Source organism: Leptosomus discolor, chromosome 1, assembly GCF_034619465.1.
Source record: "Leptosomus discolor isolate bLepDis1 chromosome 1, bLepDis1.hap2, whole genome shotgun sequence".
NCBI classification, from domain to species: Eukaryota; Metazoa; Chordata; class Aves; order Leptosomiformes; family Leptosomidae; genus Leptosomus; species Leptosomus discolor.
The window spans coordinates 163,369,714-163,388,600 of NC_141391.1; the positions used below are offsets into that span (position 1 = coordinate 163,369,714).

At 42.8% G+C, this 18,887-nt stretch overlaps 1 protein-coding gene across 3 annotated transcripts in view; it reads left to right on the plus strand.

The window, feature by feature from the left end:
* EP300 (EP300 lysine acetyltransferase) overlaps nucleotides 1–17,127 on the plus strand; it is a 63,488-nt gene extending 46,361 nt beyond the window's left edge. For all 3 annotated transcript variants that reach the window (XM_086479890.1, XM_086479883.1, XM_086479898.1), the window contains 11 exons: nucleotides 1,157–1,213; nucleotides 2,648–2,725; nucleotides 3,759–3,826; nucleotides 5,216–5,366; nucleotides 5,722–5,868; nucleotides 6,279–6,392; nucleotides 8,132–8,297; nucleotides 8,957–9,121; nucleotides 10,879–11,040; nucleotides 12,071–12,352; nucleotides 13,686–17,127. In XM_086479890.1, coding sequence (XP_086336016.1) covers nucleotides 1,157–1,213; nucleotides 2,648–2,725; nucleotides 3,759–3,826; nucleotides 5,216–5,366; nucleotides 5,722–5,868; nucleotides 6,279–6,392; nucleotides 8,132–8,297; nucleotides 8,957–9,121; nucleotides 10,879–11,040; nucleotides 12,071–12,352; nucleotides 13,686–15,929 — 3,634 coding nt within the window. In that variant the 3' untranslated portion in view covers nucleotides 15,930–17,127. The remainder of the gene's footprint in view (nucleotides 1–1,156; nucleotides 1,214–2,647; nucleotides 2,726–3,758; nucleotides 3,827–5,215; nucleotides 5,367–5,721; nucleotides 5,869–6,278; nucleotides 6,393–8,131; nucleotides 8,298–8,956; nucleotides 9,122–10,878; nucleotides 11,041–12,070; nucleotides 12,353–13,685) is intronic.
* The last annotated feature ends 1,760 nt before the right edge of the window (nucleotides 17,128–18,887 follow it).

Below are 18,887 nucleotides of genomic sequence, written 5' to 3' on the forward strand. Positions count from 1 at the left end.
ACACAAGTAATGGTAAGGAAGTACTTCCAGCTCCTGGTATTCTTTTTCATAGCTGGTTTAAATACTTGGTTGTTGCGTAGTTAAAATAGAGGCTATAGGCTGCACATGAGGAGCCAGTACACTTTTGAATGTTCTCACCTGCTTGCAGGCTTTTTCTTTGCACGCATTTTACTTGGGCACAGAGATCCTGCTCCCTTTCTGTCTTCTCACAACCTGTAGTTAAAATTAACAAAAGGAAAAAAGATTAGGAATATATATGTCGGGTCCTGTTTACAGTTCTGCTCACCATATTATAAAAATAGTTTGAGGTAATCAGGAGATTGAACTTTCACATTTGTCTGATGTAAGGAGCTTGAAGTGTTCTGCAGGTAGCACTATTCAGAATAAACACTGAAGTAAGTGGGTAGGAAGGTTAATGCACTTCATGCAAGTTGGACCAAGTCTCTGTCATTGCTTCTCAGAGAGGCATGTACTCATCTTCTCACATTATGCAGCACCCTCTTTGGGGTAAATTTTTGGAGATCTGGGTATTCTTGTATGATTGTTCTGGACTGTTTTGAACCAGATTGATGTAAAAGATACCTGGGACCTTACTGTCAAAAAGATGGAATTCCTAGCCTTGCAAACGCTGTAGGGAAGGTAAAGATAGTGTCGAGTAATGGCTGGGCTGGGGTCACAGGGTTTGGAAGCAGAAATTTATCCTTTGAAGTTTAGTCTAGGAGGAGGACTAGGGGAATCTGAAATAACATAACCTACATTTCTGAGTAATCAAAGATAATTGGAATTCTCTGCCTTCAGAATATCAGAAGGGTGTATCAAATAATCCTTTCACTATGAAATACCGATCAGGCTGGTCCAAAACTTGAATGTCAGCAAGTTTTACCGTTTATCCTTTAGTAAAACTGAGTAAGGGAGCAGTGCGGTTCTCTACAAGCTTTTGTCCCGTAGAAAAGAATGTTTCCCACAGGCAGAGTCAAGGGGGGCATATACTTCAGTCGTCTATCACTTTGTGAAACACAACTCCTTTCTTCGTAGTGCCTTGAGTGTTTAAAAAAATCTGCTTGCTAGTTTTGTCTTGTGTGTGGATGTGTGTGGTACAGCATGAATGTATGTTGTCTTGTGTTAAAACTGAGTTTTATTGCCTGTTTCTCCGTAGCACGATAAACAAAGAACAGTTTTCAAAAAGGAAAAACGATACACTGGACCCTGAACTGTAAGTAATGCTGTCACACTTTGAATGTTCCTCATTTCATTATAATTATTTTGTAAAAGACATATTATTTGTTTACCATCAGCTTTGTTTTTCAATGTTTCTCATGTTTCACGTAGCTCTGTTAGCCAGCAGGGGCTGCTGAGTAAGCAGCATATCTGGTATTCTGTGCCGAGAACCCAAACCGCCACAGCTGTACTTGAGAAATATGTAATGCTGTATGTATGGGCCAAAATTATTGCATTTTGTTGTCTTGAATGTGGATTCAACAGAAGGATGAATGCAGATAACTGCTTTGAAACGCAGTTGTGGCAAATGCTCCAGTCTCAGAACTGATTTGAGTCATTTGGCAGTAGCTCTTTTGGTGCTGTTGGTTTTTCTAGGTGTCAATTTTACAGGCAGCTGTAGTGGAAGATGTTCTTAAAATTGAATCCACTGGTGGTTCTACACTGTAGAAGCAGAACTGTAGACATTCAGAAAAGTTAAGGTGATGGTGACTCAGCTGTTTTTCTTTATGTTCCTGGGGGGTTTTTTTGAAGCCACTTTACATGGTCCTGCATTATACACCTGTGCTGCTACTCTGCAAAAAATCTTCATTCTCAAATGAATGAGCAAAAAGGATGTGTGTTCTTCCCACACCATCTTTCTAAGGGCATAAGGGTCAGCCAGTTCTTCTGTTTTACAAGGGCTGTGGGAAGGAGAGAATAGTAACTTGATTCATAACTTCTCTGTCCCTTTGTTATAGTGAAGATACAGGCTAACACTAGAATACAAGCCTAACTTAGAGTACGCTCCATATGCTCTACATAAATGGCAGCTGTTCATTCAAAGTCTCTGACTCTCATAGACATGTTCAAAAGGAGTCAGATCGTCCTGATCCATGAAGCAACACTGGGTGTTTTGGAGAATTATATTCACCAACATCTGTGAAGCAGACTGTATCACTTACCTCGGTTGTCTTGAAGTCTCTGCTAGTCTTCTGAAAGTGACTTTGATATCGCTTCTGTTTTGTTCCTTCCCACCTTCCTGCAGTATATTTGCAATGTACCCCAGGCTTCAAGCATAGTGGGGCAACTAACAGCCAGCTATTTCTCCTGGTTCTTTGCTTCTGACACCTGTGAATCCTTTTTTCTCTCTTCATCATAGCAACAAGCAGTTTACAGATTTTATCCTTAGAAGGGCTTCACTTTGAGAAGAGTAAAGTGGCAGTAAGGCAAGCAAATGCCAATGATAATGAGATGCTGCGTAGTCTACCTGGCTTGAGCTGACAGATTCTTAATCATTCTGGAGGCTGTTGTGAGCATAGATGTGCCCTCTAGGTTAAATAGGCTCAAGAGCCTAAATGCTAGAACTCCTCTAATAAAATATTACAAAATATACAAGCAAGTAACGATACTACTAACCTTACTTCCCTTCCCCCTTTTTTTCCTTCTGCAGATTTGTTGAATGTATAGAGTGTGGAAGAAAAATGCACCAGATCTGTGTTCTTCATAATGAGATAATCTGGCCTTCTGGGTGAGGAATTTCTCCTTGAATAGAGTATATAATAGATTTTCTGGAGTTAGTGCATAAACTTCCTTACATTGATTATATTTAAAAGAGTGTCTAATGGAAGAAGTTGTGTTCCTACCTGAAAATTTTACAGAATCTATAGGCTATCATCAAATTTGGACATCATATCTTACTGTGTTGTATGTGAAGCTGTTTTTAATCTTAAATATTTCTAACATTCCTTTGTGTGGAAGACATTTATGTTTAAAGACACTAATCCTTCATGAAAAGATGTTTTTAGTTCTGGTAACAATTTCATACTGATCTATTTTCTGTACAAATCCTATTGCTTTGTCATCTTCCACAAAAAATTTCATAACTAAAGATTTTAACAGGTAGATTCACTTTTTTGACCTTGCTGATAGGATTAAATCTTTAGATACTCCATAGTTCTTGATCAACATACTGGGTTTTCTTCTGATTGCTTTAAAAGCTTTTTTTAAAAAGCTGATGAATTATATGTAGATAAAGCTCTGTAAGAGCTTAAACGTTTCCTTGACAAGAAAGCTACGACTTACCATTCTGTTGTCCTGCTGAAAGAGTGTAGACATCCTGTAACTGAGGAAGAATCTGCCCATCATTTCATGCTACGATGTACTTGGGTGTTTAGAGAGGAATCAGCCTTTTACCTTAAGTGTTACAGTATCTCATCTTCATCAGAGACAGCAGTTTGAGACTGTTTGTTCCAAAAATACTTTAAGCCAATACTGTTAGACCTGCCAGTGGAGACCCTGTTTCCTGGGCTTGCAGGTGGTGACATGGGTGACTGACAGGAGATGCACCCTCTGGAGCTTAGATCCTCCTCTGCAGCTATGAAACAGTTGGGCTGTTTCTGGTGGATCTGTTCTTTGTGCTGTTTTTTATTGCAAGTTTCAGTTAAGATATTTTCCAGACCAGATAAGATCTGGTGAAAGATTTTGCTTCTAATGGCAAGATGCTAAGGAACTGTATTGTCCAACGTGGGGTGGTTTTTCACTTTCTCCTGTTTTTGCTTCAGCTTTGTCTGTGATGGCTGCCTAAAGAAAACGGGACGGACCAGGAAAGAGAACAAATTCTCTGCTAAAAGTAAGATTCTGACACTTGCACCAACAAATCTTAAATAAATTGTTAAGAGTGGGGAAGAGGTGGCTTTTATGCTCGTTTTGCATTTATTCCTGTTTTTTTGAGTTAAAGGAGGATACTTTTGACAGTTCTGTGATGTTTAGAATGTTTGTGTTCACAGGTGCTGACGTTGGTTCATAGCCTGCTGTAGAGGGTTAACGTACTGTTCTAGAGCACTGCTAATGCAAGATATGCATCCTTTTATTTCAACTGCAGTGTTATCAGCATTGGAAAACAGTTGCTGTTTGACTGCAGTCAAATTTATGATAACATGTTCAAGTCACTGATTACTGCTGCCTTTAAAAGCTTTGGTGGAGATAAAGGTTGCATCACCTGATAACAAAACTCTCTATAGACATTTCCGATTTGAATGCAGTCTAGGAAAATACGTGCAGTCATTGTCCATCTGTTCTATAGACAGAATAAGTCTTTCAGAAGCTTCTTAGGTTGGTGTACTACTTACAAATAGTGAGTATTTACATTTCTGCTAAAAAAATATAATAATAATCCCTGGCCAATTAATAGCATCAAGATTCAATGGATGGTTTCAACACTGAGTCTTTTTCCAAAATCTCCAAAATTAAAACTACCTGTATTCACCAAGAGTATAGGGAGAATACAAGGGTTCTTTCACAGTGTTTACCAGATTTTGTTTCTAGCAACCTGTGTGTATTGTAGACTTAACGTAGAATAGTGATGCTTTACTGAAAGGTGTTAAATTGGAAAAATGAAAAGCTGATTGACAGGTATGTAACTCTGCCAGAAATAATGGACAGCCGTGAGACAGGCCCTGTTACACCAGAAGTCTCAAACTCCCTTTCAGCTTTAGGTTTTTGTCAGCTAATGTTATGCATGTACTTCTTTTGTGTGAAGATTGTTTGAAAATAAGAAACTTCTAAACGAAGTGTGTTACTTGCAGATACAGTTGTATTTAGTTGTTCTTTCCATTACCGAAATATATTCTTTTGGTAAGTGGAGAGACTAACTTGGCTAGTGTGGCTTTATAGACAGAATGTACTTCCAAATGCAATGCCTGCTCTTGAATCTATGTCTGAGAGTGGTGTTCTGTAATCCATTTTAAGTAATTAATAGCTTCTATTCAGGTGGAGCCTTAATTGTGATTGACTTTTAAGACAGATAGAAATTGTGTTGAAATACAGATTCTTTCTTAAACGTGCCTGCAGTGAAAATCAGCTCACCCCATCTGGAAGTTACTGTTTGAAGATAAAGCTTTAATTTATGATCACATACTGCATGCATTAAAAGTCACTTTTCATTTAACATCTGAACAGAGAAATCACATTTGAACAGTTCAGTTTGGTATGTATTTAGAGCTGTATTTTTCTCCTGCAGGGTTACCGGCTACAAGACTTGGTACCTTCTTGGAGAACAGAGTCAATGATTTCCTAAGACGACAGAATCACCCTGAGGCGGGAGAGGTTACAGTTAGGGTGGTACATGCATCTGACAAAACTGTCGAAGTAAAACCAGGAATGAAAGCAAGGTATGCTCTTTCCATTTCTAATTTTACTTTCTTCTGGGGGACGTGGAAGCTATTTGAATTTACTTATAGGCTACTATTTTGAAAAAATACTGTTGTATTCAAGACCTTACCACTGACCAGTTCTGGACAAACACATACGTTGTTCCAGCAGCATATTAATTAGTTGTGATGAGTGTCATCTTTTTCACAGTAAAAAGTGAGTGCCTTGTGTTTGAGTAGTCTGTAAGCATTTCACTTTAGAATTGCACTAAAATGACACTTACAGTAGCCCTCATCGTTGTTGCCTTTACCTAGTGACATGTATTCTCTAATATGTGAATGTCTGACATTCCTCTTTACCCTTTGTAATCTGCAGATTCGTAGACAGCGGGGAGATGGCTGAGTCTTTCCCTTATCGAACAAAAGCGCTTTTTGCCTTTGAGGAGATTGATGGTGTAGACTTGTGCTTCTTTGGGATGCATGTACAGGAGTATGGCTCAGACTGTCCTCCACCCAATCAAAGGTGAGGAGCTGCATGAAGTTTGTTTTATTTTGGTAGTGTCTCAGTTGAGTGAACCTTCTGAGGTTCTGTACAGAGCTTCAGTCTTGCATGTTTGAAGACTCTCAGTACTGTTAGCTTCTAGGAATGAAGTAGCTTCTGTAGGGAATATGTCAGAGTGCTTCTTACTGGGGCTGCTGGCTGGCAGACAGTGTTGCCTTAAGGGTCAGTTGTCAGTTCTCAAGGAAGGGATTGGATAGTTTTAGTGACATGAGCCTAGGATATCAAAAGAAAGCTGAGTTTCTAGAGGTAAATTACAGTCAGAGGCTTTGAGCACTGCTGTTGCATTGGATGCTTTAAATGTATTAATGTGACTAAACTTGTAGAACTGCTTTGAAATCTCTGATTCTCATCATGCTGCCTTTTTTTTTTAGGCGAGTGTATATATCTTACCTTGACAGTGTTCATTTCTTCCGCCCTAAATGCTTGAGGACTGCTGTCTATCACGAAATACTAATTGGATATCTAGAATATGTCAAGAAACTAGGGTAAGTCTCTTCTAATGTTTCCTTCTGTGCAGCATTTGTGCTAGGTGGCTCTTACTGCAAGTGAAATCGCTACATCCTATTGTGCAGAATCTGGTGCCTAAATGTCAACCAGTGATAGCGTAACTTGTCCACAACTGTGTAGTTGAAGAGGAGAAAAGACAAAAAGGGATCGCAGGCTTTTCAGGAGAGGCTTGTGCTTCAGATATGTTTAGGTTTCCAAACTTATGTGAATCTTACTTAAGTAGAAAAAGTGAGCCTTTTTATCTGGACCATAAAGTTTTGCTGGCCTTGTTGATGATGTAGTCCTTGTGTAATGTCAGTGCTTTGATCAGGTCATTCCTTTGGGCTGGGAAGTAAGTTCTTACCCATGTTTGTAAGGAGAACGGTAAGTGTATTCTGTCTGAACTGATTAACTCTGTAACAGCTTTGTAAGGCCACTAAGGAATCTCTTATAGATGAGAAATTGCAAGAAACTGAAAAGTTAGGAGTGTATAGTTGGGACAACACAAAAGAGAACACAGAACAACTGAAGAAATGAAAAAGATGAGAATTAAATGACTGTGATTACTGAAGTAAAGGCAGCGAAGTAAACACCAATGTATTGTGAAAGGTATCTGGGGTAGCTTGGCAGGCAGTTATTCATGAAGAAGTTGTTAGGGCCTGTGTTTAGAGTAGTTGCATTAGGGGAGTCAAAATGGAGGTGAGTGGTACTGTCTTCAGTACCTCAGTGAGATGATATGTCGCTTAGTACTTCAAAGGCATACATTAGACTTCTTTCTGCCTTTTTTTTATTGTGTATTTTCTAACCTGTAAGTCTGTAAAATTGCTGCGCAGAGCTCAGGCCTCAGTTTTACTTAGTGCAGTTTTCTGTGCTAATGGGTAACACAGGGTTCTCATTTTGAGGAAAGAATATTGGTCATGCAGTATCGTCTCTCGCTTCTCAGGCAGAAGGAATGACAACTGGCTGCAGTTGCTGGGGTTTGGGTAGGGTTCTGCAGTGCTGTATCTCAACATGGCAAGGATGGTTATTTTTCTCTGATTATTGTTTGGAGATCTGATTATTCCTTCTACTGGAGTTCTTTTCAAAAACTAATAGAGAAGAACTGAGGATGAAGAAGTGGTCTTTGTGGTATTGTATTCTATGCAGCTACTGTTGTTTGGATGTCATCTGTCTTCGTAGTACTTAGATTGTACACCCCATAGCATAGGTTGACAGTGACTGTTTATTCCCAGATATAATTGTGAAACCTTTTAAAGCTGATCCTCAAAGTTAAAAACCAGAGGACTTACAGTAGAAAGGTGAATTGTGTGTTTAAGCAAATTTATTTTAAAAATCTTGCTAGATAGTGAATGACGACACTGTCTCAAGGAAGAAGAATTCTGGCTTTTACTGCTGAAATACCTAGTCTTAATCTTTCTCTTATTAGTTAATTGAAAGGTGGCGGTTGCAGGTCTATATCAGGCTTTGATTTTTAGCTAGACTGGAAAACATGTGTACTTTATATAAACTACTCCACATACAGTACTGAATTTTTAAAAATTAGTGAAAAGATGGTAATGCTATCGCATGAATGAAGCAGGAATGAACACTAGAATTAAAATCTTGGAGAGATGTAATTATTGTCCATCTGGTGACACCAGCCAACTTTGTGGTGGCTCCATCTCGTGGCAGAGAGGAGAGCAAGCTCTAGTGTTAATTGTCAGAGTCTACATGTACTTTTTTTGTCTAATGATGCTAGGTATACTACCGGACACATCTGGGCATGCCCACCTAGTGAAGGAGATGACTACATTTTCCATTGCCATCCTCCTGACCAAAAGATACCCAAACCCAAGCGACTGCAAGAGTGGTACAAAAAGATGCTGGACAAATCTGTGTCAGAGCGCATTGTCCATGATTACAAGGTTTGTTAAGTGTATGTTTGTGTTGGGGGTGGGTAGGAGGGGTGGATTCTTCCTTGCCTCGTGCATTGTGCCTGATTCTTGGAGTTTACTGTGTTAGTTTTCAGTGAATTGAACACTAAAAGTTTAGAGTCAAAATACATCCTCTTGAAAGCATGTAGCTTCTGAAATCATTCTAGCAAGAGATTTGAAATGTTTCCTTAGAACAAACTAAGTTCTTGGGGAATACCATAAAAGAGGGCAAATCTCATTTTATTAATATAAAGAAAATGTATGGAATCCTTAATCTTCCTGTGTTAAATGAAATTGCAGGGTTAGGCTGCTGGTGCAGTTAGAAGTATGTAAAATCCTTGGAATTATCAGGACTTCAGCTAGTGTCGACAATGTAGTGATTATGTTGTCCCATTTGGTGAGTATGCATGTTGACGTCTAGCACATGGTAGCGATTTATTTCTTCGGAGTGGGAATATTTGAAATGTATTTGATGAACTGTCTGATGCAGTGTTAAATCCGCACTTAGAATGTGCTCTCATCAAATGAATTGAAATGTTAAACTCTGCTTTGTTTGCTCTGCTGGTGCCTTTTTTTATTACTTACTGAAAAGGTTGCCTTTGCTTACGTGACTTGTAATAGTGGTAACCAGGTGTTGTGCTTATTTTCAGGATATATTTAAGCAGGCAACAGAAGATCGTCTAACAAGCGCAAAGGAGCTACCTTACTTTGAAGGAGATTTCTGGCCTAACGTTCTAGAGGAGAGCATTAAGGAACTAGAGCAAGAGGAAGAAGAAAGGAAGAGAGAAGAAAACACTAGTAATGAAAGCACAGATGTAAGAATACTTCTGCTATTTCATGATCTGATGTAAAAGTTGTGATTATGTGTGGCTAATTTAAAAAAAAAAAGGGGGGGAGCCCTAGGCGCTTTGGCTAACGGGCTTTTTCACCTTTCTGACTTCACTCTTAATATAAATTTTAATTTTACGTTTTATAAATTAGAGTTGTTAAAATACCACTAAGCTACATTTGTATGAGCAGTGGCTGTTCATATGGCTATAAACCTAATTACCAAAGTTAATTAGATTGAAACAGCTGGTAGTTGAATATTTTAAATCTAGTTGTTATTGATGTTCATGCTGCAACCTCAGCCTGACTTGGAAGCTTTTCCCGTAAGTTTTAGCTTTTGAATAGTGGCTGACTCTTTTCTTTCTAGCTTGGATGTTATAATGCCAATCTTAATAGAATGTTCTGAAAGAGGTGGTGAATCTAGGATAAGGTTAGTAGTTTTGCTCATGCAGTAGTACTTGTTAGTTAACGTTTAAACACTGCTGCTTCATCACTTTATTAGGTATTAGACTTTTGTTGGGGTTTAGAATTAATCTTTTTCCTAAAAGACTTTTGGATCGAAAACGTTAGGTTTAACATTACAACTAGAATTTGCGGTTCCTCTGTGCCGCTCTTTGCAATACCTTCTTTCAATGGCTTTGGAGAAACTTAAGTGCTTGATATCTGATTTGCATTAACTAACATCTTACTTAGGAAGGTATTATTTAAAGCTTTGTTTTCCACTTGGCATAGCTGCAAGTTCCTGTCTGTAATATACCAGAAACCAGTCATGAGGAATCTGACTTAAGATCTCTGTGTGAGGTTGGTCAACACTTCGTTGATCCATCGCAGCAGTTTGGCCCCAGACTCCTGTGGTGGGGGAAGCTTGTAGCATATTACTTTTTAACCTTTATTATTAAAAAGTTTTAACTCTGTATTGACCCCATGTTTCACTTCTTGAAAACAAGGCAATAATACACGGCACTCTCAAATGAAGTGATAGTCATTCATATGCACTGGAAACTTCCATCCTGACAAAGTTATTTTAAGCTTAGGAAAAATGCTTATTTGGATAAGTGCTTTGATCCTTGATCATCATATGCTGTAGTGTTTTGAGGGGCCCTCCGAGAAGCAGAGAGAGCAATAAACTGTTCATTGCTACTTGACTATAATTGAAATTAAGCTGGCCCATGTTGTTTGGCTGTTGCAGGATATGACAGGAGGAAGGTGCATACTAGAAATTGCTGTACTAACATCTTTTGGATTCAGAACAGCAGCTTCATATCAAAATCCATTTAAAGCAGCTTATTAAAAAAAATAAAAACCTGTCAGAGAGCTGTAACAAACTAAATCTAGGTGGATTAAGTCTTTCTTACCTCTGGTCAGTGCAACATCAGTTGTACTCTTTAGTTATTTTTAGCTCTGAATTGCATTGAGAAGCCACCTGCTGAACTCCTTGGTGATTATCCAAGAGGTTCTTCGGTGTTCAACTATAGCAGACAAACAGGTTTCAGTAAATAACATTTCCCTTACACCTCCTGAGCATTTATGCTTTTAATATTTTTAGAACTATGTGTTCCTGATCTTGGTATCTTCTGGAGTGATTCTAATGGAATTAATTTAATGTTTCAGGGGACCCTGGTAAGTGTCTTCAGAGCAGATTATTGTGAAGTGTGTTTTGTCCCGCAGTTATGGAAGATGCGAAAGTAATAAAATGCTGATGTGATGTGACTTAGCTGACATAAAATGCCTTTAAAATTAATAGGTGAGCAAGGGAGACAGCAAAAATGCAAAAAAGAAGAACAATAAGAAGACAAGTAAGAACAAGAGCAGCTTGAGTCGTGGCAATAAGAAAAAGCCTGGCATGCCCAATGTGTCCAATGACCTCTCCCAAAAGCTGTACGCCACTATGGAGAAGCACAAGGAGGTAAGAGCCGATAGAACGAGAAATACATATTTCACTTAAGTAGAGGGGTGTATAAAGCTTTGACGTTTCAGAGTTGTCCTGTATATTATACAGGTTTGGCTGGTGAACTGGGTGTATTAGAAGGGGTGTGGTCAGTAGGTCAAGAGAGGTTCTCCTCCCCCTCTACTCTGCCCTGGTGAGACCACATCTGGAATAGTGTGTCCAGTTCTGGGCCCCTCAGTTCAAGGACAGGGAACTGCTTGAAAGAGTCCAGCACAGAGCCACAGAGATGATGAAGGGGGTGGAACATCTCCCTTACGATGAAAGGCTGAGGGAGCTGGGTCTCTTCAGCTCGGGGAAGAGGAGACTGAGGGGTGACCTCATTAATGTTTATAAATACGTAAAGGGCGAGTGTCAGGAGGATGGAGCCGGGCTCTTCTCAGTGATGGCCAGTGACAGGACAAAGGGCAACGGGTGCAAGCTGGAGCACAGGAGGTTCCACCTTAACATCAGGAAAAACTTTTTCACTGTGAGGGTGGCAGAGCACTGGAACAGGCTGCCCAGAGAGGCTGTGGAGTCTCCTTCTCTGGAGACATTCAAAACCCGCCTGGACGCGTTCCTGTGTGATCTACTCTAGGTGGTCCTGCTCTGGCAGGGGGGTTGGACTGGATGATCTTTCGAGGTCCCTTCCAACCCCTAACACTTTGATTCTGTGAGTGGCACACCAGACGAGTACCAGTAAGTCAAGGGGCTCTTTGCTGAGAGGGCAGTGGAGATAAATACAACTATGCTCATACAGAGCTTCCTAACAGTCTAGATGGTCACAACAGTTTTACTGTTCAGTCCAGTGCTCCTTAACTAATGCTTCTGAAGAAGGTCAACCTGCAGGGTACCCAAAGGTTTGAAATTCCCCAGTCCTTACAAGCACACCACCCTGGCAGCATGTCATTCAAGTGTTAGTTGGTCCCGGAATTGTACACTTCGTGTAATGAAGTTTGGTGATCAAAACACCTTGGCAAGTGCTGGCATATTAAGTCTTTTTACTTTTCAGGTCTTCTTTGTCATCCGTCTCATTGCTGGCCCTGCAGCCAACTCCCTGCCCCCCATCGTTGAGCCTGACCCACTCATTCCGTGTGACCTGATGGATGGGCGTGATGCTTTCCTAACCCTTGCTAGAGACAAGCACCTGGAGTTCTCCTCGCTCCGAAGGGCTCAGTGGTCAACCATGTGCATGCTGGTGGAACTGCACACCCAGAGCCAAGACCGCTTTGTTTACACCTGCAACGAGTGCAAGCATCATGTGGAGACCAGATGGCACTGCACTGTTTGTGAGGTACGCTTGGTGAAGTTTTCCCTGCTTGCATCCCTGTGTCTTTGTGCCTGGAGTGTTCTTTACCTGAACTAATTTCTCAGTATTAACTGATGGAACAAGATCTGCGCAGCTCATCTTCTGGCAGTTCAGAAAGAAAGGAGAGGAAACATTTTCTATAACAAGCAGTTCTACTAACCCACTACTTGGTGTGATTTTTGTCTTTGGCTTTCAAGCTGTGGAGAGCTGAAGTAGAATTGTATTTCCTGTAGTTCATTTAAGGTGCCACTGCTTAAGCAGTTGGGAACTGTAGCAATCACTTGAGGTGTAATGGTAGGAGCAGCTGCTTTTTTTTTCTGAAGAGCGATTCATCCTTTCTTCTTCCAGAGTCAGAAATGTTGTGCTGCAGTATTTCTGTAAATAGGGCTCTCCATTGGTTTACTGACGTAGAGGTTTTGCTGTGCTAGAAGTCAGATTCCTATACTTGGGTGACTCTTCCACCACCCTGTTGTGTCTCTGTAGAATTCTGTAAACGGCATTTTTGTCTTCAGAAGTTTGCAATACCGGTGTGTTTGAAGATGGAGTCCAGTGGTCTGGGTCAATGCTGTGCCCTCTGAAGCTGGACTAACTGTGAATCTGGCTTGTAGCTTAATTTTTTAGCTTGCTGGAAGTAAATGGCTGTCTCGGATTCAGTTCTGGAAAGCTTAAAAAGATTAAAATTTGATGCTCAAATTTCCTCATATATACCAGAAAATAAGTTCTAAATTTCCTATGGATTAGTGAATCCTGAGGACTTGGATCTTTTTCTTAAAGATCAATTATTGATCCCAAACTCATGTGCTGTTGCTGTCACAGAATGTAAACAACGTTCTGTTCTTCTGTCAGCACACGCTGCTGTTTAACTTGCCTGAGAACTGAAAACGCAGCTTTCGTTCTCCTTTCTTCTTTGAAAATTGGTACCTCTCCTGCCACTCTTGCCCTCTTCTTTTGAAGCAGCAGCAGATGGGCAGCTGTTTGTTCCTTGCCTTTTTCTTCTCCTTTCCTATCAGGAAAGGAGGGGATTTTTCTGGCCCAGATGAATAATGTGTGACTTATTAGCTCAGAGCAAACTTGTTTTTCAAGCTTTATAAATTTGTTTAGATTTCAGACACCCTTGCACCCACACACTTTCCCTGGCTATAATTTGGATTTACTCCTTCTCTAGTACCTCAGTGTGGTGTGAAAGATTGAATCTTTCCCTAGTGACAATTTGCCTGGAACGGACTGGGAGTAGTTTGTTGAGATGACGTATGGCATCGTTCGTTTATTGTATGGAGTTTCAGGAACACTGATAACTTCTCCTTTGTTGTCTTTCCAGGATTATGACCTGTGCATCACCTGCTATAACACTAAAAACCACGACCACAAGATGGAAAAATTAGGCCTTGGTCTAGATGACGAGAGCAACAACCAGCAGACTGCAACCACCCAGAGCCCTGGTGACTCCCGCCGCCTGAGCATTCAGCGCTGTATCCAGTCTCTGGTCCACGCCTGCCAGTGCCGTAATGCCAACTGCTCACTGCCGTCCTGTCAGAAGATGAAACGGGTTGTCCAACACACCAAAGGCTGCAAACGCAAAACCAACGGAGGCTGCCCCATCTGCAAGCAACTCATTGCTCTCTGCTGCTACCATGCAAAGCACTGCCAGGAGAACAAGTGCCCGGTGCCCTTCTGCCTCAACATTAAACACAAGCTCCGTCAACAACAACTTCAGCACCGCCTGCAGCAGGCGCAGATGCTCCGGAGGAGGATGGCAAGCATGCAGCGGACCGGTGTGGTGGGCCAGCAGCAAGGATTACCCTCGCCCACGCCAGCCACTCCAACAACTCCAACGGGCCAACAGCCCCCAACGCCGCAGACGCCACAGCCCCAGCCTCCGCCCCAGCCTGCCTCGCAGCCTCAACCTGCACCTCCCAACAGCATGCCGCCCTACACCATGCCAAGAACTCAGCCCCCCAGCGCTGTGTCCCAGGGCAAGGCAGGTGGCCAGGTGACTCCGCCAACACCACCCCAGCCACCCCAACCGCCGGTTCAGGGTCCTCCTCCGGCAGCAGTGGAAATGGCCATGCAGATCCAGCGGGCAGCGGAGACCCAGCGTCAGATGGCGCAGGTTCAGATCTTCCAAAGGCCGATTCAGCACCAGATGCCCCAGATGCCACCTATGGGAATGAACCCTTCACAGCTAGGCAGAGGTCCCAGTGGTCATATAGATCAAGGAATGGGGCCGGCGGGAATCCAGCAGCAGCCACCGTGGGTGCAGGGGGGCTTACCCCAAGCTCAGCTGCAGCCAGGAATGCAGAGGCCATCCATGATGTCAGTAGCCCAGCCGGGTCAGCCGATGAATATGGCACCTCAGCCGGGGATGGGTCAGGTGCCTGGCGCTGCTCAGCCCAAACAACCACCTTTGCCCCAGGCGGCCTTACAAAACCTACTGCGGACTCTCAGGTCTCCCAGCTCACCCATGCAGCAGCAGCAGGTGCTTAACATCCTTCACTCCAATCCTCAGCTGCTGGCGGCTTTCATCAAGCAGCGGGCTGCCAAGTACGCAGGGTCCCAGAACCCCCAGGGGATGACGGGTCAGCCTGGCATCCCTCAGGCTCAGCCGGGTCTCCAGGCGCAGCAGGCCATGCAAGGGCAGCAAGGAGGGGTGCACCCCAACCCCGCCATGCAGAACATGAACCCCATGCAAGCGGGAGTGCAGAGGCCCAGCATGCCCCAGCAGCAGCCTCAGCAGCAGCCTCAGCAGGCCATGGCTGGGATGAATCCTCAGGCGCAGCAGATGAATATGAATCACTCGGGGATGGCTCCCCAGTTCCGAGACCTCCTGATGAGACGGCACCAGATGATTGAGCAGCAGCGCCACCAGCAGCAACAGCAGCAGCAGGGAGCAGGGCCGGCACTGGGGCCAGGGATGGCCAACCACAACCAGTTTCAGCAGCCCCAGGGCGTCGGGTATCCCCAACAGCAGCAGCAGCAGCAACAGCAGCAGCGAATGCAGCATCACATGCAGCAGATGCAGCAAGGAAACATGGGACAAATAAGCCAGCTTCCGCAGGCGATGAGTGCAGAGACGGGAGCCAGTTTGCAGCAGGCTTTCCAGCAGAGGCTACTTCAGCAGCAGATGGGGTCCCCAGCTCAGCCCAATCCTATGAGCCCCCAGCAGCACATGCTCCCCAATCAGGCCCAGTCCCCGCACCTACAGGGCCAGCAGCTCCCTTCATCGCTCACCAATCAAGTGCGTTCTCCGCAGCCTGTACCCTCACCGCGGCCCCAGTCCCAGCCCCCCCATTCCAGCCCGTCCCCTCGGATGCAGCCTCAGCCTTCTCCACACCACGTCTCCCCGCAGACCAGCTCCCCACATCCAGGACTGGTAGCTGCCCAGGCTAACCCCATGGATCAAGGGCACTTTGCCAGCCCGGACCAGAGTGCAATGCTTTCCCAGCTTGCTAGCAATCCCGGCATGGCAGGCCTCCATGGTACAAGCGCCACGGAACTGGGGCTCAGCTCTGAGAACTCAGACTTGAATTCAAACCTTTCACAGAGTACACTAGACATACACTAGACACATTGTAGCATTTTGGGAGCAAAAAAAAAAAAAAAAAAAAAGAAAAAATGAAAGAAAAAAAACTTATTTTCTCAAGACTTTTTGTACTGAAGACAAATTTTTTTGAATCTTTCTTAGCTAAAACAACATTTTTCCCTGGAACACATCTGAACTCTGCAGCGGTAGTTTGTGGTTTTAAAAACAAACCAACAATGAACCTGAGGGACAGTAGAGTACAAAGAATATATTTTTGTTATGGCTGGAATCATAACCAGTCCTTTTTTCTTGGTTTTTTTTTTTTTTTTTCCTCGTGTGCGTTGGGGAGGTTGGGGGAAGAGGGTGGTCTTTTGGCTGTTCACCAAAGGATGCCCTACTCATGCCTCCAATAGGTTTTATTTTTTTTTAAATTAATGAAAATATGTAATATTGATAGTTATTATTTACTGAGGCAGATGGTAAACATTTTCCCTATTCTGGTTTTTCTTCATGTCACTGCAAAAAAAAAAAAAACCACAACAAAAAACAAAACAAAACAAAAACAAACACAGGAGAACCTTTTCTTAAAACCGGAGGACAAAAGGGGTTAATGTTGCTTTAAAAAATACATTGCATATATAAATATATATATATAAAAATAAATACCAGTCTTTTCCTCTTTGGTTGGAAATATGTCAATTCTTTGAAAAATGTAAAAAATATTAAATAACTCGGTCCCCTCCTGAGGTCTACTTTTGTCCTCCAAGAATTTTCTATACAAGAGTCTGAGCTTAAAAAAAAAAAAACTTCAAGTATTAAAATAATTTGTACATGTAGAGAGAAGACAACATTTTTGCAAATACACAGGGGCAGCTGCCAAATGGATGTAGTATATATATTGTGGTTTCTGTTTTCTTGAAAGAATTTTTTTCGTTATTTTTACATCTAACAAAGGAAAATAAATAAAAAAGAGGGTAAGAAACAATTCCAAGAGGATGATTTTAACCTGAGAAAGTCCCTGGGGTTTCTTCTTCTATGCTTGCTTTCTCTCTCCCATGCCCCTTTCCCACCCTCTTCCACTTTCTGTAAAACTTGAAAATAGAAAGCAAAAAACCCTCAAATGTTGTAAATCATGCAATTAAAGTTGATTACTTATAAATATGAACTTTCGATCACTGTATAGACTGTTAAAAATTGATTTCTTATTACCTATTGTTAAATAAACTGTGTGAGACAGACAGCCTGTTTTTAATGTTTCCCTTCTCTCCCACATGTGTTGCTTGTTCTTAAAATGGTGGGGGTAGCGGAGTATGTGCTACTTCAGATGTTCGCTATTTAGACATTGGAGAGCTATTTAATGTATATGACTGTTTTAAAATGCAAATTTCTAATAAGGGACGTGGAGAAATAATTAGTCTTCTCAACGGACACTTTTGGTACAGCTCTGCATTCGCGTTTGTTCCCGGCATGTATCTTACCAAAGAAACGAGGTCTGACCTCAACAGTTGTGCCAGTCAGCTGTACCCCACCCTGCTCACACAGCCTGGGAGCAGCTGATCTTCAAAGGACCTATTTTGCATTTTGAAATGAGAACTATTGTTTGGATATGTGATATTAAAAGATCCTATTTCACTTGGAATATATTGTACACCTTTTGGCACCGAAGCGTCAGCATGAGGTAAGGCTTGGGTGGATGTCCCACAGGCACTGCACCGAGACGGCGCGTGGGTGCCCCGTCACCCTGGGTTGAATCTGGTGATCTGCCAGACGAAGAGCACGTGTGGTCGGTTACCATATATTATATATTTAAAAAAAAAACATATTTTGGGGATTTCCTGAACAGAAATGCTTCAGCTGTGGAGCGTGTGGGTAGGAAACCCAGTTGTGTGCGTGCTGCCTGTAGCTGCGTGCAGGGGGAGTTAACCCCATCCTGTAAGAACGTGTTGTGCGCTGGCTGGGCAGCACGTGCGTGGCTGGTCCGTGAGGGCTTCCCGAACTACAGCCGTATTCTGTGCGTGTGTATGTACAGTCAGTGCTGGCTGCCTGGGGCCTGCCTCCATACCTGGGCATTGCACACCTGGAAGACCCAGATGTGACCAGAGCACCACATCTGCCTGACACCGGCTGTGTTGTGAGCATCAGCACAGCCCAGACGTTAAATAGCAACGTGAGCTGCCTTCAGGAAGCTGCCGCTGGGAGATGATGGAGCGGGGAAGCCTGATGGATGGGAGCCTCAGCCGAGTGCCAAACAAAAGTAATGGTGTATTGTGATGTGAAATGATGTTAGAGGCTGTTAAAAAACGGGGGCGTAAAGTGCTTGATGTTTGGATATAAACACAAATAGGACAATGAATCTTGTATTAAAAAAAAAGAGGGGTTGGTAGCAAGCCTTCAGCAAGATGGTGGGAGGTTCCTGGGAGGCTTAAGGAAAGCAGCCCTGTGCTTGGTATTCTCCCTTGGCTAATCCTCATACCGCGCACCCCTGCATGGTGCAGACCAGCTCTGCGCCAAGCCCACGATTACCTTGTCTGCTTTGGGAGGGACTGCTGTCGCCTTGCTCTGAGGGAGAGTGGAAAACAAAAAAACCACGTGTTGAATGCCAGGGCAGCAGCCTGAGGTGGTTTAGATCTGTTCTCCCTGCCAATCAGGGCAAGCTTTCCTCTTCCTTCCCCCCACCCAAGCAAAGCCCAGTTTTACTCTTGGCCTTGGGGGGCTTCTTGGGGATGGAGTATAAAATTCCTTCTGACCACATGCTGGCTAGTGAAGTGTAAAGTGTGCCCAGCTTTCTGACTTTTTCATGCATCCCAGCTTAGCAAACAGCTTTCATTCGTGCCTCTATGTCAGCACACAAAATCTGTTTTGAATTTGCCCCAGCCTGCATGGGAGCATCTGACCCATGCTGAAGTGGGGATGCCTCGAGATCTTGCGGAGCAGCTTTGATTCAGAGAGCTACAGATCTTCCAACTTTGAATGCCAACATAGCGACTTGCTTAAAAGACA